The sequence below is a fragment of the Prunus dulcis genome, chromosome 5 (genome assembly GCF_902201215.1).
Source record: "Prunus dulcis chromosome 5, ALMONDv2, whole genome shotgun sequence".
Lineage (NCBI taxonomy): Eukaryota > Viridiplantae > Streptophyta > Magnoliopsida > Rosales > Rosaceae > Prunus > Prunus dulcis.
In genome coordinates this window covers 7,948,290-7,972,036 of record NC_047654.1, presented here as the reverse complement: position 1 = coordinate 7,972,036, position 23,747 = coordinate 7,948,290, and the positions used below count along the sequence as shown (strand labels likewise).

General features: G+C 37.0%; 3 protein-coding genes across 6 annotated transcripts; 2 read left to right on the top strand and 1 right to left on the bottom strand.

Annotated features, from left to right (window-relative positions):
- Positions 1 to 3,248: 3,248 nt before the first annotated feature.
- Positions 3,249 to 6,890, top strand: LOC117629284 (NADH dehydrogenase (ubiquinone) complex I, assembly factor 6). Of its 4 annotated transcripts, none has more exons than XM_034361825.1 (2): positions 3,249 to 3,462; positions 5,357 to 6,890. In XM_034361825.1, the coding sequence occupies exon 2, from the start codon at positions 5,464 to 5,466 to the stop codon at positions 6,373 to 6,375; it is 912 nt and encodes a 303-aa protein (XP_034217716.1). In that variant the 5' UTR covers positions 3,249 to 3,462; positions 5,357 to 5,463; the 3' UTR covers positions 6,376 to 6,890. The 4 variants fall into 4 exon arrangements, 2 of the variants coding, with proteins under 2 accessions (XP_034217716.1, XP_034217717.1); XM_034361826.1 differs by lacking the exon at positions 3,249 to 3,462 and adding an exon at positions 4,078 to 4,694; XR_004586053.1 differs by lacking the exon at positions 3,249 to 3,462 and having other exon boundaries at positions 4,703 to 6,504; positions 6,616 to 6,890.
- Positions 6,891 to 8,294: 1,404 nt separating this feature from the next.
- LOC117628366 (legumain) lies at positions 8,295 to 12,821 on the top strand. The gene is made up of 9 exons (XM_034360795.1): positions 8,295 to 8,660; positions 8,749 to 8,913; positions 10,508 to 10,664; positions 11,101 to 11,186; positions 11,271 to 11,470; positions 11,653 to 11,701; positions 11,808 to 12,017; positions 12,127 to 12,333; positions 12,416 to 12,821. The coding sequence occupies exons 1-9, from the start codon at positions 8,442 to 8,444 to the stop codon at positions 12,596 to 12,598; spliced, it is 1,476 nt and encodes a 491-aa protein (XP_034216686.1). The 5' UTR covers positions 8,295 to 8,441; the 3' UTR covers positions 12,599 to 12,821.
- An 847-nt stretch (positions 12,822 to 13,668) lies between these two features.
- On the bottom strand, positions 13,669 to 14,687 carry LOC117628295 (auxin-responsive protein SAUR36). Its single transcript, XM_034360713.1, has one exon. The coding sequence runs from the start codon at positions 14,356 to 14,358 to the stop codon at positions 13,858 to 13,860; it is 501 nt and encodes a 166-aa protein (XP_034216604.1). The 5' UTR covers positions 14,359 to 14,687; the 3' UTR covers positions 13,669 to 13,857.
- Between the last annotated feature and the right edge of the window lie 9,060 nt (positions 14,688 to 23,747).

Here is a 23,747-nt window from a genome sequence, read left to right as displayed (position 1 = left end):
AAAAGGTAACTGTTTCTTGAACTAAAAACCCTACTTTTACTTAAACTCTTTGCAAAGACCAACGTAGGCATCATAGACTCTTTGGCTCACACCACAATAAAAATTCCAAGTTGAGTGCTCGATTCCGATATGGAGATAATTAGAGAAAACTTGAGGGCGCGGTTTCTACATTTCATAAGGGACCATTTGGGGATGCTTATGTGAAAAACACTTCTACTTGTAAATATGATGCTTGTGAAAAACATTTCTACTTGTAAATATATTTTGTAATAATGATCCAAATGCTTTTTTTAGAAAATACTAAAAACTGTTTTTAAAATACAAAAACACTTAGGGCCCGTCTGATAACGTTTTTGGAGAGTGTTTTTCGAGAATATTTTCAGAGAATGAAAACAAGAAAACAAATTTGCATTTTCAGGAAATGAAAATGCGTCTAATAGATTAATTAGAAAACATCTTTAGAAAACAAAAACAATGAAAACGTGTCTGGTAGTACAATTGTTTTTCAGGTGTATTTTTGATAATTTCAGTTCATTTTTTTTTAATTTTGATATTTTTAGAGGCTAAAATTATTATAAACAATGAAAAAAATTAAAGCTAAAAAACTATCTTATCTCCTTTCTTTTTTTCTTCTTTTTCTCCTTCTCTCTCTTTCCTCCTCTTTTCTTCTTCTTTTCCTTGGCTGTTTCTTTTCTCTCTTTTTCTTCCTCTTTCCTTATTTCTTCCTCATTTCTTCTTCCTTTCCTTCCTAGACTGCACCTAGGGACATACCAACTAGCACGCTAATCTGGGCTAAAGCCCAGGTAACTTTTTTTTTTTAAAAGTTAAATTAATACTCTAGCCTAGGTTAGAAAACACACAAATAAAAAAAGGAAAAAGAAAAGAAAAGAAAAATATTGGTTCTTTGCCGTCAATTAGTGGCTGCAAATGGCAACCAATTTTATCATAATTACTTACAATTTCAAATAAACCTTCATCCAAATAAGTATTATTAACTATTCCCATTAGGACTAGGCTATCCAAGTAAAATATTATTAACTAATCCCACTACAACTAGGCTGACCAACAAATAAATAAAAAGAACTAAACCCCACACCCCACGTGAAAAAAAATTAGACTCCCACTGGGACTATACTACTTCATATTGAAAGAGAATTAGCTGATAATATAGATAATGAATCAATAATTAGTGATTTTAATGTTGTGAAGACTTGAAGGGTGCAACTTATATAAGTGTTATTTGAGGGGTAAGGCTCATTATATCCCCTGTGTATTTTTTTGTTATCAATGAAATTTACTCGTACCGTTGAGTTTTCAATAGGTTTGTACGTAAGCTAAATTTAGCCCACACCATTCTGAAATCCTGGGTCCGTCCCTGGCCGCACCCGCTCCTCCTTCCTTCCATGGCATAAATCCCATATACCCACCCATCTCTCTCTCTCTCTCTCTCTCTCTCTCTCTCTCTCTCTCTCTCTCTCTCTTTCTCTCTCTCTTTCTCTCTCTCTCTCTCTCTCTCTCTCTCTCTCTCTCTCTCTCTCTCTCTCTCTCTCTAGTTCCACTAATTAATGGTTGTGGTGGTTTGATTGGGTGATGATGGTGGTTGAGCTGGGTATGTGGTGGTTCTTATTCCTGTCTCTGTTTTTCTTTTCTTTTCTTCTTCCTCTGAATTTTTTTGTCTTAGTTTGCAGATTTGTGTTATTTTGGGTTGGAGAAGATGAGTGTTGTTTCTGTTGGTGGGTTTATCGGTTGTCAGAAGCAAAGAAGAATTTTGGTTTTTGGTATGATAGGAAGAGAAGATTGAGCAGAAGCAATGTGTTTTGAGCTTTTATTTTCTAGGAGAACAAAAACATCTTTTTTCTGTTTTGTAGAAGTAAACGTAAAGTTGGTCTCATTTTATGAAAACATTTTCAATGTTTTCTGTTTTTGCCTACCGAACACTTTTTTGCTTTGTTTCTGTTTTTTGAAAATGAAAATGGGCCTCTAAAACGTAAACGAACGAGGCCTTAACGTTTTCTACGTAACAGTGTTAGAGGCGCTTATAGGAGGTGGTTCTCTTCATAAGTGATTCTAGTCTATTTAAAATCACTTATATGAAAAGCATCCTTGCGAGAGAGTATTGTGATCCTCGTCCTCGAACTTACCATGATAATACTATTAATATATTTTTAATTAATAAATATATATACATAATAAGATAGGGCTCGTCAATGGGCTGAGCCTGGCTAGCCTGGCTTAAATTTAATGGGCTTGGGTCAGGCCGGGCCGGGCTTTAAAGATGATAGAGAAAATATCGGGCCAAGTCGGGCAGGTTTTTTTTAGAAAATTCAAAGCCCATCGGGCTGGGCCGGGCTAAACCCAACGGGCCAGACCTAAATAGGCCCTACTTCATTAAAAAAAAAAATCATTAACTTAATAATAAAGGCATTTTAGTCCAAATTTGAGATTAAACTCACTTAATTCCAATATTTTAAATTCATAAAACACCCAATAAAGTCACACAACTTATAAGATTTTCCTAAAAAATAGTAAAACCAAGTATTATTTTTGAGGTTATTATATAATTAGATCGTAATACGTTTTAAGAAATCATTGAAAAAAATACTAAGTATAAAAAATTTAAAATTTAAAATTTAAAAGATAGTATGAATAAATATGCAAATATTTGGTGATGTGTTCAAAAAAAGCATGATTATATTTGGTGGTACGATTATGTTTCGTGATATGATTATATTTGGTGATGTGATATGTTGTTCATCTTATATATATATATATTGTTGAATTAATAATTGACACAAATTAATGTGCTAATCATCCAATTATAAACTAGGAATGAGTAAAGAAAAGTAAATGAAATGAAACAAATTATATATGTGATTTAAATGATATAATTCTAAACCTAAACTCTTATATATATATATATATATATATGCGGGCCTAACGGGCCGGGATTTTGTGGGCAGGCCGGGCCGGGCTTTCTTGGGCTTAATTGGGCTTGGCCTATGGGTCGAGCCGGACTTCAGACACCTAAACCCAAGCCTATAACGGGCCAGGCCGGGTCGGACTTTTTTTCAATGAGCTAGGCGGGCCCCTATCGGCCTATGAGCCCACGGACCGAATGATGAGGCCTATAATAAGATAATGATTCAAAAAGTTTGGACAGTGGGATTTTCCTATAATGTGTTGGATGTATTTCATTGGGCCTGCCTTACCCAGTCCAATATGGCAGGAGTTAGTTTTGTATGTTTCACTAAAACGGAAAGGCTTACCCACCTGGCACCTGCCGAAGGCCTTGTTGTTTTAGCGTAGCCCACACGAACAATTAGCTGCTCTCACTCTCAGTCCCTCTGTTTCTCAGTCTCTTGATGTTAATGGTGGAAAGACCAGAAAGCTTGACACAGCGTTCTCCTCTTAAGCTTCACCTCTAGCGTGCTCTATCTCTCTCTCTCTCTCTCATGGTTTAAGGTGAGATTCCAATTCATGTTATCAGTCTGTTTCATTTAATTTTCTCAATGTAATTTGGAAGATCTTAGATGGGTTATCTAATATTTTGTGATTTATACTCGCTGGATTACTTCTGTGATTATATTATTTAACGTGAAAAAATAGAAAAGGTCCATGGACGTGCCCTAGTTCTGTTTGATTGATTTCCTATGAGAAATGTGTTGGTAAAATTTGGGATGCCTTTCTCTGTTGGGCTTTTTGATAAACCCATAAATTTTGGGGAAGTTAATGTGTTGGGTTTGCATGTACAGAGGACTTGTTCATCTGTCTCGGCTTCTAATTTCAATAGTTCTTGTGCATTGCAATACTTGGCAATCTTTGTTTGGTATCTTAGAAATCATGTAATCTGATGTTTTGCTAATTTATTATGTGTTTATAGAGCTCCGCAAGCTCTAATTCTTCTATCTGTAGAGGTTAAAATTACCAGATTTTGAGATAGTATTTTATGACCCTCTAGTTTTAGTATTGATATATTGGTTTACGAGATTGAGTAATGCTTCCTCCAGTCTTTCTCAAGTACTGATGAAATTTCTTCTTTTTGACTGATATTTGGTAATTTGAACTTTGACTATCATTAGAACTTGTCGTATAAAAGTCATGTAGCATACTTCAGCCTTTCACTACCAAGTTACCTCGTTTTTTAAATTAGAAATCCCATTGTTAAGTTATATTATAAACCAACATAGTTACCTGGTATGGGGAACGGGAATGGATAGGAGGTACGCCGGTTTCTATGGTACAAAATTCGAAGGGGTGGGCATAGTTGGAACGAAATTTCAGGTCATAATTCATGTATTAGTTTAATTCGGTACGATATTGTTTTGTAAATACTCAGAATTAGTAAGAAGTACAAAAAAGAGAGCGTATAAGGTTGAAAAAAGTAACACAGCGTGTTTATTATTTATTTATCAAAATTAGTGGGAATTTTAAGCTCGTTGAAGTCTAATTTATTATTTAGTTAATGAAAATTTACCTCTTTGGAAAATAGCCACTTTCTTTATTAGATTGAACAAACCAACGTCTTCCTCCTCTGCTTGTAAATTTTCTGCTGTTTCAGACCCAATTTCAAAACTCCCTCTCTCTCTCTGTTTCCATGGTTCTCTCTTTTGATGGCTCCCTCTATTGCTCTCCCACCACCCTATTAAGTTGATGATTGGAATAACCAATCGAGTTTTGGCAGCAACGTCGCTCAGGTATTGTTCTAATCCTTATGAGTTTTGGTTCACTAAATGTATCGTTCCAGGTTGCTAACATACCATGATTCGATATGTGCGATCCAGTTCAAAATTCATAAGGGGGTGAGCGAATTGGGTAACTTTATAATTGCAATAGCTTTGTTGGATTGCTCTAGATCTATATAATGATCTGTATGTTTGTATGAAGTTGGTTGAATTTGATCATTAGATTGCATTTCTGTGCCCGCAAGGTGTTTGAGACTATGCCAGAAGAAACCCATGTTTTTATTTTGATCATAAGGTTTGTGTTTAGATGGAAGAAGTAAATTAGAAATCTCATTGTTATACTATATTATTAAACAAACAAATAAATTTATATAACCCATCATTTTGGAAATCCTTTGGTACTTTCAAATACCTCATCCAAACACAACCTTCCATATTTTTTCTTTGTTTTTAGTACACTATATATTTATTAGTGAAGATGGGGGGTGCTAGCATGGAATGGCCTTTTTTCGGTAAGATATGATGCATTTGCCTTTTTTTTCTTTAAATGAAGATGGAAAGATCATTAATATAAACAGATTTTATAACCATAGTACATTCGTTGTGATCCTGAGTTGTATTGGTGCTAATAAAATTTTGGTTTACATCATAGCTTGTTTCTTCTTCTTTCTCAGGTGATCGGCCCTCAGCTTTAAATCCTAACTCATCTGAGTGACATTTTGTGCGTTTTGAGCAGTTTGTGCGGTTGTATATTTGTTGGAGGAACCAGGGTTGGTATTTGATGAATGGTGCTTCTGCATCTAGTAGCTTAAGGGCAGCTTTCTCATACTGTGTGCAGCAAGTCCGTAGTTATGATTACCATAACTACCTTTGCCTCCTTGAACTCCCCCCTAACATGCGAAAGGTTGCATTTGCAGTCCGTGCCTTAAATGTTGAAACAGCTCGTGCCATGGATGTTGCTTCTGATCCGAGGATTGGTCTTATGCGCCTCGTCTGGTGGCAAGAAGCCATAGACAAAATCTATGCCAACAAGTTAATTGAGCACCCAACAGCACAAGCCCTGTTGTCAGTGGTACATGAGAACAAAATTAGCAAGGTATGGCTGAAACGGTCTGTAGAAGCTCGGATCAGTGATGCAAGAAAGGAGGTTGGTGACACCCCAGAAAAAATTGAAGACTTGGAGAGATATGCGGAAGATACTGTATCAACTCTTCTTTACATGACACTTCAAGCTGGTGGTATCAGGTCTACTGCAGCCGATCATGCAGCATCACATATTGGTAAAGCAAGTGGTCTTCTTTTGCTGATTAAGTCATTGCCATATCATGGTAGTCGAAACCGCCATTTTTCTTATATACCAACCGAAGTGGCAGCCAAGCATGGATTGCTGGTTAAGCATGGAGGTCAATCAGAGATTCATTTGGATTCTCGTGAGGGCTTATGTGAAGCTGTTTTTGAGATGGCATCGGTTGCTAATGTCCATTTGCAGAAGGCTCGTGACTTAGCTGGTACAGTACCTGTAGAGGCTTTCCCAGTGCTGCTGCCAGCCGTGCCTGCCCAGGTTCTACTGGACTCTTTGAGACGAGTGAATTTTGATGTCTTTGATCCAAGGTTAGCGCGAGGGATTCTTGGTATTCCTCCTTTGTGGTATCAGTTGAAATTGAAGTGGCATTCATGGACGGCAAAATACTGAAAGAAATTTCCGTTTATCGGTTGGATGCGAAAGAAATTGCATTTTGCATACAAGAGTTACACTACGGATATGTTCCTTTGCAGGAAGAAAATATCATGCTCATGAATCCTTGTTAACCAACCTTTCAAGGTACTTTCAATTTTCATGTTTCTTTAATAAATGGGGCAGCACTATGATTATTTTTGGGGTGACTGAAAAATCAGAATAATACTGAATATGAGGTATTTTGTGGGTTAGAAGAAATTCACATACGGATGAAGAGAGGTTGTCTTTGGTTTCAACCTAACCAATTCTTTGAGGATTCTCCGAATCTCCGAAGGTATGAAAACATCTTTTTCACAAACGCAAAGATGCACATTATATTTCAGCTCAGACTCTAGTTCCTGCAACTTGGGAAGTCATCACTAATCGGTTATCTTATGTATGCAAATTTTGAGTTCCCACAAGTATTATAGACTGATTATTTACTTGATGTTGGTCCACTAAGTTATAATAGCCATTCCTATTTCCTACAATTGCCAACTCAAAAGAGGTATGTAATCTAAGAAATCCAAAACCAGCTTCCTTAAGACCAAAAGCACTCGACCAGTGAATTGGTTAAAGATGCCAATGATTGTTCATAGAAATCCTGTAATTTTTACTTGGTTTATGCTAAAAGTGCTTGAAATCATCATGGTTATGTGCAAACCAAATCGTCGAGTAGAGAATTATAAAAAGTTTGAAAAATCAAATGAGCGGGAGATACGATTTCGAGATTAACGGTAGTGTTGATAGATTTGAGTCTTTGGTAGAAAAGATTCCTATAGGTTCCAGTTCATGATTTTCCATGTTTTGGCTTCATTTAACTATAAAGGAAGGAAAACCAAGTTTTGATGACTTAATATCATTTGTCGACATATCGTCTCGCAAAGTTGGATTTGGATTGATATCCAAAGTTATTTGTTTAGAAGTAACCTAGTCCAAGTATCTTCTTTTATTATAACTAATACATGTTTCAATCGAAAATGATAGCCCACCAATCTGTAAATCCCAGATTACAGAAGCAAGATAAATCCTGGCCTTCCACAGAAGCAGGGGTTTATCAATCCTAAGGGCTGCCTTATGTCAAAATTTGAATGATATTTTGATGAGATCACTCTCTACTTAAAATTTGCTGTCGGTTTGATTTTTATGAGCTTCTGCAAGGGAGGACAAAAGGGATTGAAGTGTAGGTGGTGGGGTATATCTATTTCTATTGAGAGAGTCGTCTTTTTCCGTTCTTATCAAACATTTTATCCGTATGGAGGACCATCTCGACAGGGTTCTATGGAAAGTAAATGGAACCAGTTACCAATACGTATCTTTCTCTGGTCATATGGTTATTTGTTCGGTGAGGGGAGGCAAATGAGGACTATATAGAGATTCTTATAGGATTTTGAATGAAGGGTAACGACTCTTAATCACATAGTCGTGTTGAAACTGACATGAACTGCAGCGGATTTGTCCCCGCATTCTTCAGTTCTTCTTATTTTCTAGGCAACCGTTGTTCGTGGGTTAAACCGTTCTTCACCCTTCCCCTGTGGTAGCACAGCACGACTCATTTTTTTCTTTTTATTAAGTCAGTGGTGTTTTATTAAGTCAAGTTCAAATTAAAGGATGAAATGAAACAAAAGCTCTTCTCTCAATCACATGATCCTTTATAGCTGTTATAAAAATACATTCCTGCACTGCAGAGAAAAAGGGGAGTTATGAGTAAAAAGCCAAACCAAACCCAACCCAACCCAACCCAAGTCGGCAAGTCACCACCTTCACAACGCCAAACCTAAAACATGGAAACCCCACCCGTTGCATGCACATTCACCTTGGGCCCACCAACTCAAAGCCCTAGCCCACACGTGTCAAAACCGTTGTCTTCTTTTGCATGCACCTCACACCAGACCACACCACACCCCGCCACTTCACCAGTCTCCACCTTTTATACTCTCTCACCACCCTTCTCATCAATCGCCACACACCACCTCTCTCTTTTCTTCATTTCCTCCTTTTCTTCGCCCCCAGTTTCTAAATTTAGCCCTTGGGTTTTCTTCATGGCGGTGGTCCAATATCAGTCCAGGTTGATCCTGTTGCTGGTTCTGTTTGTGCTGCTCGTAGGAGGCGGCCGAGTCGCCCGGTTGGACCTGTGGGACCCTACTATCCGGTTGCCTTCAGATAAGGATAAACCGGAAGATGCTAATCACAAGGAAGATGGAACAAGATGGGCGGTTCTTGTTGCCGGTTCATCTGGCTATGGAAATTACAGACATCAGGTATGTATGTGATAATTAAGCAAGATTATTATTTATAAATTTTTAGTGTTGAGGTTTTACATATTAAATTATTTATATATATATGCAGGCCGATGTTTGCCACGCATACCAGCTGCTGAAAAAAGGTGGTTTGAAAGAGGAAAACATAGTGGTATTTATGTATGATGACATCGCCAACCATGAAATAAATCCCAGGCCTGGGGTCATCATCAACCATCCACAAGGTCAAGATGTATATGCCGGTGTGCCTAAGGTACACTTTTTCATTTTATTATTATTATTATTATTTTGTGATTTTATTTTATTTTATTTTATTTATATGATCAGTTGCACCATAGATAATATTATCTCTCTTATTTAAGTAATTAAAAGTTTCGACCCAAAAAAAAAAAAAAAAAGTAATTAAAGTGGGTAAGGGGTCTTAGGTTTGTCAAATCAAAGCTGCCAAGTGGATGTAGCTAGCTAATTGATTATCAAGGACAAAGCAAGAGCTTGTATTAAAAGCTAAATACAATGTTTGGAGGACAAAAGAGTTGGGCCCTACTTGACTGATCTTTATCATTAGCCTTTCTTCTTCTTCTTTTAATATTTCTTAAAGCTTCCAAATAAAATAAAAAAGATTCCAAATTCTAGTGTCGAAGGATCAATTTTAGATTAAACCAAACGAATGAATAAATAAATAAAAGAAAATGCTTGTCGCATGGTCTTGAGTGGTGAACTTTTGCTGCTGGAAGCAGTGCTATTCATCTTGCTTTTGAAAGCATCTTGAATTTTTTTTTTTTGGGTCGAAATGCACTTTCATTAACGAAAGGGAAAGGTAAGGGTAAGACGATAGAGTGAGGGAAAAAAAGAAGGTAAATTTCCACATCATGATTGATGACATTGATATATGACCTATGTGTCTTGATTGTGTAACTTTTAAGCATTCATTTCCAGATTTCAGAATGTTTGTTGGATGCTTGGATTGGATTGGGTCGTTTCATTTGGATCTGAAAATGCTCTTCATATCCGCATGAAAATATTTTTATAGAAACTCATTTTTCAAACTTAATTTAAAAAAACAAAATATTTTTTTAGTACAAATGAAGCGATAGTCTAAACTACAGGGAATGAGGTTTCTCACATACACACTACTGCGATGTCATGGGAGTTCAAACATGAGACTACTAGTCTGCAACAAAACTTGGTGGTCTACTTTTAAATTTTCTTTTTCCCTTTCAGTTCCTTAATTTTTTATTTTTTTGGTTTTTATTTTAGGCTTATTTTGTTAAAGGGTAAAGTTAGGATTAAAAGCAGCATGATCAATAGAGGTAAGAGCATGGTTCATCTTAGGTTCAAAGTCTCATGGACACATATATAATCACTGTAACAAAAATAAACATTATTTTGGCCTAAAATAGAATTCTCAGATACACACAAGTGTCTTGGATATTTTTTTTGACCTTTTGTATCTTTTTTTCTGTTGTTGAGAAATTGGGGCAGTAGGCCCACATAAAGCCCAAGGACATGGGGATCAATTCAGACACAGAACAGCCCACTTAAAGCCCAAGGCCTGCAGCGGCCATTTACAACCTCTGCCACTGATGCAGTGTAGAGTATGAACAAAAGTGACTGATTCTACCTAATCGCAGTTAGAAAACAGAGCAATTATCCAAGTGTGAAATATACTTGAGAGTTATGATTGCCCTTTTTACATTTTAACATAAGTTTGGTAAGCCTTAGTGCTAACGTTAGCAATTGGTGGCTACATGTTACTGTGTAGTTGTCACTTGGTTGTTAATTAAGCTTCAGTTTAATCGAAATCCCATAAGTTTTCGGGTTGATTATATTGGTTTTGGGTAATGCAGGATTACACTGGTAAGCAAGTAACCGCCGCAAATCTGTATGCAGTTCTTCTTGGGGACAAGAAGGCTGTGAAAGGTGGAAGTGGTAAGGTTGTGGATAGCAAACCTAATGACAGGATCTTCTTATACTACTCAGATCATGGGGGTCCTGGTGTTCTTGGTGAGTTCAGTCCCTCTTCTTTTACGTTCATACCGTATCATTATTATTTTTTATTTGTTACATAAAAAGGGATGGAATACTTGACTCTATCCTTAAATCCTAATCCTAACCCACTTTCGACCGTTGGCTAAACCAACTGCTTATATTGTGTCATTATTTTCATTTTTGGACAGTATTATATCACTGGTTGTTTTTATAAATATTGTATCACTATTTGATTCATACCTCCTTTAAAGGGTATTTTTCTTTCTTTTTTTGCACAAGGAATTAAGTTAGGTTCTATCCATAACATGCTAACTCATGTGCATTTCAAGTTGGAATCAATCTGAGCAGAGATGGTGACAACTGTACCAACCTTGCTGCTCATTTTGGATGTGTAGAAAGAAATGTTGTAAAAATGAGAGTGAGGACTCACCAATTTTCAATATGATTGTAGGGATGCCAAATATGCCTTTTCTTTATGCCATGGATTTTATTCAAGTTTTGAAGAAGAAACATGCATCAGGGAGCTATAAAGAGATGGTAAGAAGGTTGCCTTTTTTCACTTCGTTTGGTATTCATCGATATGACAGCTAACTGATTGAGTTCTTTCTGCGCTGTTTGCAGGTTATATATGTAGAAGCATGTGAGAGTGGGAGCATATTTGAAGGCATAATGCCCAGCGACCTAAACATTTATGTGACTACAGCATCAAATGCACAAGAGAACAGCTTTGGAACTTACTGTCCTGGAATGGACCCCTCACCACCATCCGAATACATCACTTGCTTAGGCGATTTGTACAGTGTTGCTTGGATGGAGGATAGGTATGAAATTTTGGTCTTTCCAAGATGAGAAGTAAGTTTCTAACAACTTTCAAAATAAGAAACTAATTTAGTAGAAATTATTTGGGACAAATGAAACGAGGAATAGAGGAAACACGATTAGAGGCTTCTATGTAACTTTTTATAAGTCGTTTCTTTAACTTTCCTTTTTCTTGAATTTGCAGTGAGAGACACAATCTGAAGAAAGAAACAATTAAACAACAATATCAGAATGTGAGGTCACAAAAACTTGAACCGAATTTTCAGCTTATGGAGTTAATGTTGAAGCCAAGCTTTTGTGTATAGGATTTTTTTTATTTGCAAAGTTGTGTTTGTGTAGGTAAAGAAACGGACTTCCAATTCCAACAATTACGATGTTGGATCACATGTGATGCAATATGGGAGCAAAAACATTACAGTAGAAAAGCTGTATTTGTACCAAGGTTTTGATCCTGCCTCTGTGAACTTCCCTCCTAATAATGGCCAATTAGAAAAGCCCATGGAAGTTGTCAACCAGAGAGATGCAGAGCTTTTCTTCATGTGGCAAATGGTGACCTCCATCCCCCAGAAATTATTTTGTTGTATATTTAGATTTAAAGTGCTAAATTAGGTGAGGTTGCTTGATCTCGATGCATTTTTTACTCGTTTGTTTTTAACAGTACAAAAGATCAGAGTATGGGTCAGAAAAAAAGAGAGACATCCTCGAGCAGATTAAAGAAACAATGGGGCACAGGACTCACTTAGATGCAAGCATTGAATTCATAGGAACATTTCTCTATGGACCTGGAAAAGGTTCCTCCACACTTAATTCCGTGAGAGCACTTGGGCTGCCCCTTGTTGACGATTGGGAATGCTTAAAATCTATGGTAATAACTAGCAACTAACCATTTAATTGATTCCATTATCGCATTCATTACTTAATTGTCAGGGTCAAAACTTGAATTGCAGGTTCGAGTGTTTGAAACACAATGCGGATCGCTGACTCAGTATGGCATGAAACACATGCGCGCATTCGCCAACATCTGCAACAGCGGTGTAACTCAATCCGAAATGGAGGAAGCTTGTTCTGCTGCCTGCAATGGCCATGACCCGGGCCAATTGCATCCTGCAAACAAAGGCTACAGTGCCTAAATGTTGAAAATATGTAAGGTCTTCGTAGCAGGATAAAGATGTCACAACCTCAACAGTGTCAAGATGCCTAGCATCTACTCTAGAATCAAACCAGAAATGTCAAATTATTAATGTAATAGTTGTATAAAACTCGTGTGTATGTATGTTGGTAGGTATAAAAGTTTGGGGATCAAATAATATTTGGTTTAGTGGCTGAGCTTGGAATCAAATTTACTTTGATGCATGAACATAGGGTTGCAGGTATCTCAGCATGAGGAACAATTCTATGGGTTTATTCCCAATTGGGGAAGAAAATAAACCAAAGCAAGGAGAATCAGAGGTTGAGTTGCCTCAGATTTGTGGCACTATGCCATGTTGCTCTCTCTTTGCCTCTCGTTCCGAAGGGTTGGTCCACGCGGTTATTACAATTTTTTCGGTTATGTGTATTTTCTTTTTTTATAAAGGGATGGGGGACCAAAGGTTCACCATCAGCAAGACCAGAATCTAATTTAAGATCTTCATCAAGGATTATTATGGGGACCAAAGGAGCTTTGCCCAATTTGCATTTTGCTGAAAAGCAAAAGCAACTTTGTTGTTCTATGGTAATTCAGCAATTTGGCTCTTGTGGATGGCTCTCTTAATTGGAAGGTGATATGTTACCTAGAAAGGTTACAAAGGTTGTGGATTTGCTGGAAACAAACAAGTATTAAGAATAATTATAAGTCCTGGTGTTGGATACAAAACAAGAAATGCACTTGGGTTTAGATTAAAGCTCTTCACTTGACCTAATTTTAACTCATTTTTTTCGTGGTTCAATTATTCTCATACTTTTAAAAGTATGCTTAAATCTCATCATGCATACATTCTCTTCTATCTTTACTTGGGTTCAAATTAATGCACATTTCAACTACTTGTTTATATTTTTTTTAGTCCAATAGACCCCAACGTGGTCGTGTTGCAATTGTTTAACACATTAGTTAAGCTAAAAGCCTCAAAGTAGTCGCATGTTTAGGAATTTTTCTACAATTTTGTCCCAATATTCCTAAAGCCCCTAAAAGTGGTAACGTAAAAGTAACATTCAACACAAGGTATTAGAAAACCCCTGAAAAAGGGTAGACGACTTCAATATTCACAGTATTTAGTGGGAAACAATATTTAGTATTAGGGTAAAATTTAACCCTCTACTTCCTTGAAAGAGAAAAAGAAAAGGAAAAAAAAAAAATCAAAATCATTGTCATGAATTTGGACCATCGTGGCATTTACCGAAATTGCCACCCGCACTAGCGACGGCTTTTCCTTCTTGGCCTCGGGCATTGATCCCCTGCGGCAATCTTCATCTGCACCTTCTCAAACTCCGAAACCTCACATGGTATAACGATCCGACCCGGATGATTGAACCCATAAACCTTCTCAGCCTCCTTCAACAGGTCCCCGAACAGCGGGTGATTAAAGTACATCACAGGCACTAAATACCTCTGCGTGTCATCACCTGATTCGCCCACGTACACAGCCAGATGCCCTTTCGGTACAGAAACCGGTTTTGCAACTTTGGTTTCAACCGGGGCTTCACGGATCCGAATATAACCCGAGTTTGCGGAACAGAGCTGCTTTGCTCCACGCCGAAGAAACCGAGCCAAGGTGAAGAATTTGGAAATGGGGTTGTAGTTTTGGGTCGGAGGCTCCAGTCTCTGGCACCGGTTCGGGTCTTTTCTGGGTCGGATAATCCATTTGAAGATTCTCACTAGCTTGTGTCTTAGCCTGAAACCTCTGTTCTTTCTCATGCTTAGTTTGGTCTCAACAAGAAGAAGGACCCGAAATTAAAGATTTTGGACAAATGGGTCAGTGTTAAAAACGATTTTCTGAATTGGGTTTGTGTCTAATAAGATGGGTACATGAAAATGTTATAGAAGAACATACAGAGCTTTGTGTGGGTTTTGAGCTGGTTTTATAGTGTAAGGTTTGGGATGGTGGCTATGGAAGTGGAAGAGATTATTGGGTAGGAGGATGATGAGAATATGATTCTTTGGGAATTCAGAGAATCATATGTATAGTGAGAGAGGAGAGGTGGTCGGCACACGGTGTATAATTTTGTGGTGTGTAAGAAAATGAATTTAAATATGGGAGAGTGGCAAAGAAAATGGTAGGAGAGAGAGAAGTAAATTGATATATAATCAATTATCAAGTACTTGAAAACGTACGGATGCATTTGTATAATGGAGTTGTTTAATGCACTACTTAGTTTGATGAGAAACTAATTGTCTGCCATCTTATGTTCTTAGCTACGCGTTGTTAGTTTATTAGACTGTAAATTCGAACCACATGATTAAGCATGATTTCGGCTAATCAACCATCTAGATTTTCATCTAACATAATGGACTATTAGAATATTATTCAATAAAGAAAAAAACTATTCATTAATTTTTAACTGTTGTAAGAGGTGAGAAGTAAATTAAAATATTGACACCAAAAGCAAAATATAAAAGAGGATTCATTATCACTACCAAAAAAAGAGAGAAAAAAAAAAAAAAAAAGGATTGGGACAAATTAAAAGCTCCTCTTTGAAATGTCCAAAATCCAAGTTGAAGAGTCGCTTGATCGATCGATCTTTTGGAAAGGGTCGAGGGGTCGCATTTGAAATGTTAATGGAGGGCTCTTTATAATTTTTGCTGTCGTATGTATTATATTAAGATTTTTTTTTTGTTGAAGCTTTGGCTAGGAGTCTCTGTCTCAGACACTGACCTCATATTTTTCTTTAGATTTATTCAAGATTCCTCCACGTATACAATTCATTGGTAGAGTCAAAAACCCAAGTAGGTTTTTTTTTTTGGATTAATATTATTTTCTGGTTGGACTATTCTATGATGAAGACCTTGTTCCATGTGCCACAGATGTTTAAAAAGAGTGTACGTATGAGCTTTCTTGAATTGCCAAATAGCTCAGGAAATTATGGAATGGAAGCCCCAAAACCAAACCTAATTTTGGTCACTTTTTCTATTGTTTTTCTTTTGGGTCTTTGAATACGAAAAGTTTGAGACCCCTTTGGATTTTCAACGTTGAAATCAACCACACCACACGTATCTTCTCTGGTGGTCCTTCATTTATAATGAAACATGTTTCCCTCATTTTGGCTGCACTGTAGTTACGTTTGCCTTTTTAGTTCCCCAATTTTTTTCCAGATACAAAAAATTAGGACTTGAAAAAACAAATTGTGCATATATTAAGTTGTAGATCATCTCTATAATAGAAATGAAAATCAACGCAAACTATCATATCGTATATTATGTCATGAAAAGAATCCATATAATATAGATGGATTTTACTCGTGTTAGAGATGCAATCCATGATGTAGTCAATAAATACGATTCAAAATAACTTCATATGGAAACGTATGATATATATTTCGGAAAGAATAGAGCAGTATTGTGCATGAAAGTATAGAGCAAGCTGTTTTGTGCATGAAAGAACAAAACGGCAATTTGTTATGCCAAAAGACAAGGAAACTGAAAGGTAAGAAGTTGGGGGTTCTGTTTAGGCTTTGCTAGGTTTCTTGGACTGGCCTCCAGATGCCTAACCAACCAAAAAAAATTTAACCTTTTTTTTTAAATCATAGAACAACAGTTACTAATGTTGACTAGTCATTAAATCTAGCCGTAAGATTAGTAGAAAATGAAATTAAGAAAAAATATTAAATGGTATAATAACTCATTGTTACTTGTATAAGTCGATTTGCTTGCTTCTATTGCTAAATTGCACCGTACTTTTCACTCAACTCCAGCTGAGCAACATTGTACGTAGAGTGTACGAAAGTGTTGAGTGCAACATTCTACATATAAACGATTATTCGTCTTTGTAGAGATTTGACCATGCCACCTACATTTTGGCCCTTCATGAATTCATAAGACAAGTATGTATGACAATCGTAAGACGAGAGTTTTTTTCCCCGGTTATATTACAGGAAATCGAACTCTTGACTTATCATAATCCTAACTCATTATCTCACTTTTCCTCAACTTTTGAACTAATCCCAAAGGTTTAAAATTATAGAGCTAATTAAGGCTTGTCATCTTATGCTTAGTTTAATCATGATGACGACAAATTTGATCAACATGTGTGTCTAAGCATTGTCAGATAACAGATTAACATAAACCAACATGCCGTAGGCATCTTTGATCTTCTGACTCCCTTTTCCACCATGCATGCATGCGTGGTAGAGATCAAAGAGTAGCTCAGCTTCAATTTCGAATATTATTTTTGTTTTTTTTTCTAATATATATGGTCGAAAACCTACTGGCCAACATTATGAATCAAAATTTAATGAATTAGGGTTTAAACAATAATCTTTTGGTTAAAACTGTGTTCTCAAATACGACAAATTTTCTTCGTACGTACGTTGTTCTACCCCGCCAGCAACCAATTTTTTGGATTTGTGTTTGATCACAAGTTTGTAAAGAGACAAGTTAATTTGATCCGTAGTACTTCCTTTGTTGGAGACAACATATAAAACGATTCTTAATTACAATTAATTAATGTTATTTACAGATCATTGTTTGTTTAATATAGAATCTTTACAGGCTGGTGCTTTTTTCATTATTTTAAAATTACTAATATTCTATGTGTATAATTATATATTATATCAATTCTGAAAATAATAATTAATGATTATTTCCAAGTCTTTTTGACTTAAGGCCTGCTGTCTGAAATGTTGTTTAGGCATGGCCAGCCCAGTTTCAAGGAACTTGTGAGAGTGAGATGGGATAGTTGGGCTGGGTTTGAGCAGTTTCATAAAGCCCAGTTTCATGGCATCATATCTAAATTAAAGTTGAAATAATCTGAATAAATAAATAAACTCTTAGATTGGGGTCCTGGTCCAGAAGGTTGGGAAGTGCCTCTCAGAAGGGCAACCTGTTTTCTGCCCTCAAAATGTGAACACAATGGAGGGCACATTGCCTACATTGATGCCATTATCTTGTGGAAGCCCCACAAGGGATTGGTATTTGGTACCTCATCATCCACCTTAACTTCTTTATGGGACAAAAGTTAATTATCTTTGGAATATATTTATTTATATGTATGACCTTGGGAGAGCTCTGCCTCCCTCTTTTAGGAGGACAGTTCACACACTCCCAAGAACCAACGTATCTAAACCACGAGTGCCCTTCAGTTCAAGGGCTTTCAGACAAAGCAACAGACATGGCAAGCTGGCCTTTCATTTCATCTATAAAAAATTAAAAAAATAAAAAGCTATGCCTTTCCTAGAGAGCTCTATTTGTAATTCTCTTCAATTTCCTTCTAGATGTATATATGATTCGATTAGCTCACCTTTTTGTTTTTAAATTTTTTTAATAAATTATTTAACGTTACTTTGATATGCTGAGATTGAACTTATTAAATTAGACATATGTTTAACATATTGTGTCTTACAACTCTCATCTAGAGGCGTGTGACTCATAAAGATTGGTTTAGACTCAACTCCAATCAAATTCAAACCTAACCATATAATTAATAAACTCCAATAAGCTCCTACTATATAATGATGGAAATGATGATAAGTTTGACTCCTGAAATTCTGTGCTTAATTCGTTACCCTACCAACTTCAACCTTTGCCACATCTCTGCCTCAATCCAACATCTTCCACTTTTAGCAAGACAAAACAAAGATTCAATTAATCTTTCTGTGCATGCCAAGGCCCTAATCTGTTACACCCATTTTAGAAACATGAGCTGTATAAAACCAACAGGGAATGGTGCTCTGTCTGGTCTCCATATGCTTCTCCTTCTTCATTGCAAAACTAAATTTGCCACGACTATTAGGGTTACTAATTACTTATTAGTTTTTTCTTGTGTTTGGGCTTTTGGCCCCTTTTACCAAAATAAATAAATAAAATAAATAAATAAATATAACATCATAAATGAGGTCAATAAAACGTACATTTAACTTTTCACTCTTGATTATGCCACATTATTATTGTGCAATTTGCGGGGATATAATTCTTTTATAAGATGGTAATTATCCCAAGCTCCATTATCTTCACCCTTTATTTGTTCTCATTTCTTAATCTTATTATTCATGCCATAATTGGTATGATTATTCTGACGGCGACACATAAACCAAAATGCAATCATAATCTTTGCTGCCGTTAACATTATCATTATTTATTTATTTCATTTTTATTTTTATTTTTCCATTCCTAACTTAGCAATCAACACTCCTAAAAAGAGCCACAGTCCCACAACTATATATAATTTTTTTTTTCTTATAAAAAAGACATTGAAATTGTAATAATGCCACTATGTGCATGTGTTTTTGTGCCCAAGAGTTGACCTATTAAGTCAACATTCAAATTTACCTAATCAAAATAATTCTATTTTCTGCAGACGATGATAATTAATCAAATTGGTGGTGGGTTTACCATATATATTATAATTAAATGAGTTATTTTTTAAAATAAATTTAACCAAAAATATTTATGAGATTTGGAGAAACTGAGTACTTGTGGGCCCTTGGAGAAAGACACATATCATATGTAGTTGTAAAACCATTTTATAAGGTTTCTATGAATTCTTGCACACTCAAATTCTAATGTAATTACCACTTTAAATTTTCTTGGTAAATCAATGGGCGCTATGTAGTATGTACCATCGGATTTGCAGTGTGCAGCGTAATCTTATCATTTATAAAAGAATAAAATAGTGTTGATTGTGGGAACATTGATTTTTGTCAACCATTCAGATGGTGACACATGAAAAATGGAATATGCCCGAGGTCAAATGATTGTGTTAATTATATCTCCATTTAATTGGTTAATTATCTTGACTTAAAATGGAATATCTCTCTCAAATCAAGGATTCGATTGACATCAAATTTCCTTGATATACTCTACCTTCTTATTCAAGAGAGAGAATAATTCCATTCCATAAAAGAATTATTCTCCCATAAATCATACCAAATAATGAGGCTCTATATAAAGGCAAGTTATCTTCACAACCCTATGGACGAGACTATTAGCCATCCTCATGGTCCTACGATCGAGACCCATTTTTTCAGCCTCACGGCTGAGTCCGAAGCTCTTCCTCACGGCGACGCCATTACCTTTGGCGACGACGTAGCTTAAGGTGAGACCGCAATGACCCATGGCGTCTCTACCATCCTCGGCAATCCCGTCGCCATCGTGACTTAGCCGTCTTGGAGAAATTACAATCACATGCAACTTGGCTCCTCACAATTCTCTCCCACCGATCCATGCAGTCAAGCAGATCTTAATCACAAGGTCGATGAGTTGATCAGGAGGTTCAAGGACCAAAAGAACTTGGCGCTTAGGTCGATCAACAATTTCAGGGAGTAAGCTCTCATTTTCACGAAAGGTTTCCTACAAAGAAAACAATGGATCTTACTTGCGCTTTCCTTTGTTATTTCAACGTTGTAGGATTCGTCCTGAGCTCCAATGTATGGAACCAATCTTGGGCCACTTCTCACAAAGTCATTGCAAACACCTTGCACATCAATGAATCATCACCTTTGTAGAGTATCATGATACTCCTAAAGTGCTTCAGATGCATTTCGAGATTAGTATCCCTTTTGAATGGTGTGAAAGAAGTTGTCGTGAACTGCCTTGGTGGAGATGCATACTCAATTTAGTCGGTGAAGGGTGAGGAGTTCACTTGGTTTACATCTCAGCGTAGATTGTCTTCCAAGTCTCCTCCAACCCTTAGGCCCCAGAGCCAATCACTCATGAGCTTCTTGACATCCTCCACTCTCAAAGGTTGTGGTTCATGCCAAGGACGTCTGTGGTGTCTGTGTCGCTGGTCTACCTCATGATTTGCTAAAAGGGGTTGTTCACTTCGACTGACCTGTCGGTGTAGCGTATTGGTGAATTGAGCTTGCGAAGGGTTTTCCGTAGCGTGTAGCTTGGAATTTGCTCTTCCGGTACGAGCTGGTGAGATTCTTCCTTACGCTTTAGTGAGGAGGTCTACAGGGGTGGTCTCTTCAGGGGCCTAACCTCGAATGAACGCTTCCATGTAGGCCCAAATGGGCATGAACATTAAACTGCACTCTCAACCATGAGTGCACGTTGGTTCGCGGGCCCTATCTCAAACAAATACTCATCCTACTTTGCTCGCGACTCGTGGATGTTTGTGACACGTAAGCTTGTTGATCAACACGTTTATGTCCTCTTTCTTGCTTGCTAGTTCCTGCATATCTCTCTAGGATCTTTCAAGTCGTCTGTGATGCATTCGTCCATCCTTCTTTCCTTACCAACAGGTCCAAGTCCAAAGTTGCGGATCAAGTCAATCAGCCTAAGTAACAAACCAACCAAGTTGTTTTGGTCCTTAAACCTCCTAGTTAACTCATCGACCTTGTGGTTGAGATCTTCTTGATTGCTTGGATCGGTGAAAGAGAATTGTGTGGATCCAAGTTGCACGTTGCCTAGAGTTTTAATAGAGGAGTGCCCGGGAGAACATGGACATTTTGTGCGGCAGCATAGGATGGAATGGTTGCACTTGCTCGAAGATCGGTCAAGTCACGGCGATACCGGCGGGATTGCAGAAGATGGCAGAGGAGCCATGAGTTACTGCCGTCTTGCCGTGAGCGACGGGGTCGCCAAGGGCAATGGCGTTGCAGTGGGGGAGAGCTCCAAACTTGGCCGTGCGGCCGAAAGGGTGAGTCCCGGTCTCGACTGCGAGGATGGCTAGTAGTCTTGGTCTAAGGGTCGTAAGGTAGGCTCGGGCCTGCACTTAGAGGTGGTTTGGCATCGCTCCATGGGGGTGGCTCGAACCCATAGTGGAATTGGTGGTTGCGTGAAGATACATATATAATTGGAAGGAATGGAGTCTGTTCTCCGAGGAGAGAGGGAGAGACAAAGAGGTGGCATGAGCCTTAGGGATTTTTTCTAGGGTTTGGAATTACCTCATGTGTGAAGATAACTTGCCTTTATATAGAGCCTCCTTGTTTGATATGATTTATGGGTGTTGTAGATGAAGCCCACATGCTCTAACATTCAACACTAAATTAAATCACACACCCATCAAACCAAACCACATACCTACTAAATCAAATCACACACCCACCAAACCAAATCACACACCCACCAAACCAAGCCATTTGCTTTGCCTATAAATAGGCATTCTATTTGCTTGTAATGTGAGATGAAATGAAAGAAGATGAAGGGAAGGAAGAAAGAGGGTGAGTGTGTGAAGAGAAAGAGAGCAAAGAGAAATTCTCCTAGAGAGAAAATTAGGTGAGCATACATATTGTAAACACTAGAGTTGTAGCCATATTATGTTATGAATGAAAGGTTACTGTTGCTGCTCTCCGAGGCCGTAGGCATAGCCGAACCTCGTTAAATGCTGTGTCTCATCTACTTTACGTGCAGCTCAATATTTGCACATATTCCAGTTCGTTTTATAACACGTTATCAGCACGAGAAGCTCTCAGATATAATTTTTGTGTTGCACTATTATCTATACTACTAACCATTATGTTGATGTAAGGAAGAAAAGTAGTGGAGAAGTTGTGGTCTGCTAGAGAGATATACGAGCAAACCAACTGTAAGGATAAGCTCTATGCCTCTTACTTTTTCTATTATTTTATTATTTCTCTATATTTTTAGTGGTGGTTTTTATCCCCACATTTATTTTATTTATTGTATGGTGTAGGTTTATTACCCATACAACAATATCTATTTAAAAGGGTGGTGCGGGTTTATCGTCCACGCCTTTACTTTTATTTAAATGTATGGAGCAGAATTAGTGCACATACAAGCACGTTTACTTTATCGTAAATTTAATTTTACTTAAAGTATGACGTGGAATTAACCCTCATACTTTATGAATTTACTTTACCGCACATTTAATTTTATTTAAAGTATGATGTGGAATTAACCCTCATACTTTATGAATTTACTTTACCGCACATTTAATTTTATTTAAGGTATGGTGCGGGATTAACGTCCATACAGCAATTTAATTTATGAATTTACTTTACCGCACATTTAATTTTATTTAAAGTATGGTGCGGTTTTATCGTCCATACCAGTAATTTATTTACTAGCAATTTATTTTATGGATTAATTGTGCTGTATGATGAGTTTTTACAGTATGCAGATTAGGACCAGAAGTTCCTTGATCCTCATCATACAATTACATCAGGACTTGAAGATCCTTGATGATGATATTGATATGAGAACTGGCAGTCTCTCCGGTACTATACATGTAAACAAGAGATCGGACTTGAAGATCCTTGATCCTTGACATGTAAATAAGGACCTAGAGTTCCTTGATGATGTAACAGTACCGTATTGGTTAAAAGTGCCGTACACATGAATATTAACTGTACTGGCAAATGTACTGCACATATGAATAGATATGTATTCATGACTTGATGAATAGTACTATACACATGAATAGTGACGTATGCATAAATATTAACCATTTTGGGTAAGCCGTCACTATATACAAAAGGGAACCTGCAGTTCCTTAAACTCATGGATGAGCAATTAAATGGGATGCCAGAAGTTCTTCAAAATATGGACAGTTATGTAAGGGCTTGAAGTCCCGAAATATGGACAGAAAATTGTAAAAAATGTCCATACCATGAGGATATGTGATTTTGGCCCAAAGTTCAAAATCTAACAGTATTGAGAACCTAAAGTTCCAACAATTAAATGGACAACTCTTGAGGTATTATTGCAAATTGTGGTACACCACATATTTCTTTGGCATAAGAGAATGATGAATTTAATAAAGTTCGATTATGTTATAATCGACACCTCAAGGAAGAAATATATTTTGTGAATTTCGGTTGTTAAAAATACACCGTGGAATGGATAATATCGGTATAAAACTCAAATAATGAATTGAGGCTCCCCACATATTTTGTTATATCTGGGCCGGAAGCCCATGGATCAAATATATGAGAGATCCTAAACTTGAAGTTGTGGGTGTATAGTAGTTAATGCTCTTCACTACTATATTGCGATATTATCGTGGCTTTTACTCAATTTATATTTCATGTCCATTTGAAAAGGGCAAATAAATTCTGAGTTTGTGTTTAGCCCAGGCCAAAAGTTCTGGGCTCACATGCATGGAAATATGAGAGATTTGATGTGGTTATTTGAACCTATAAGGCACAAGGTTCCAAACCGTCATTTTGAAAAGACGCAAAAACCACATG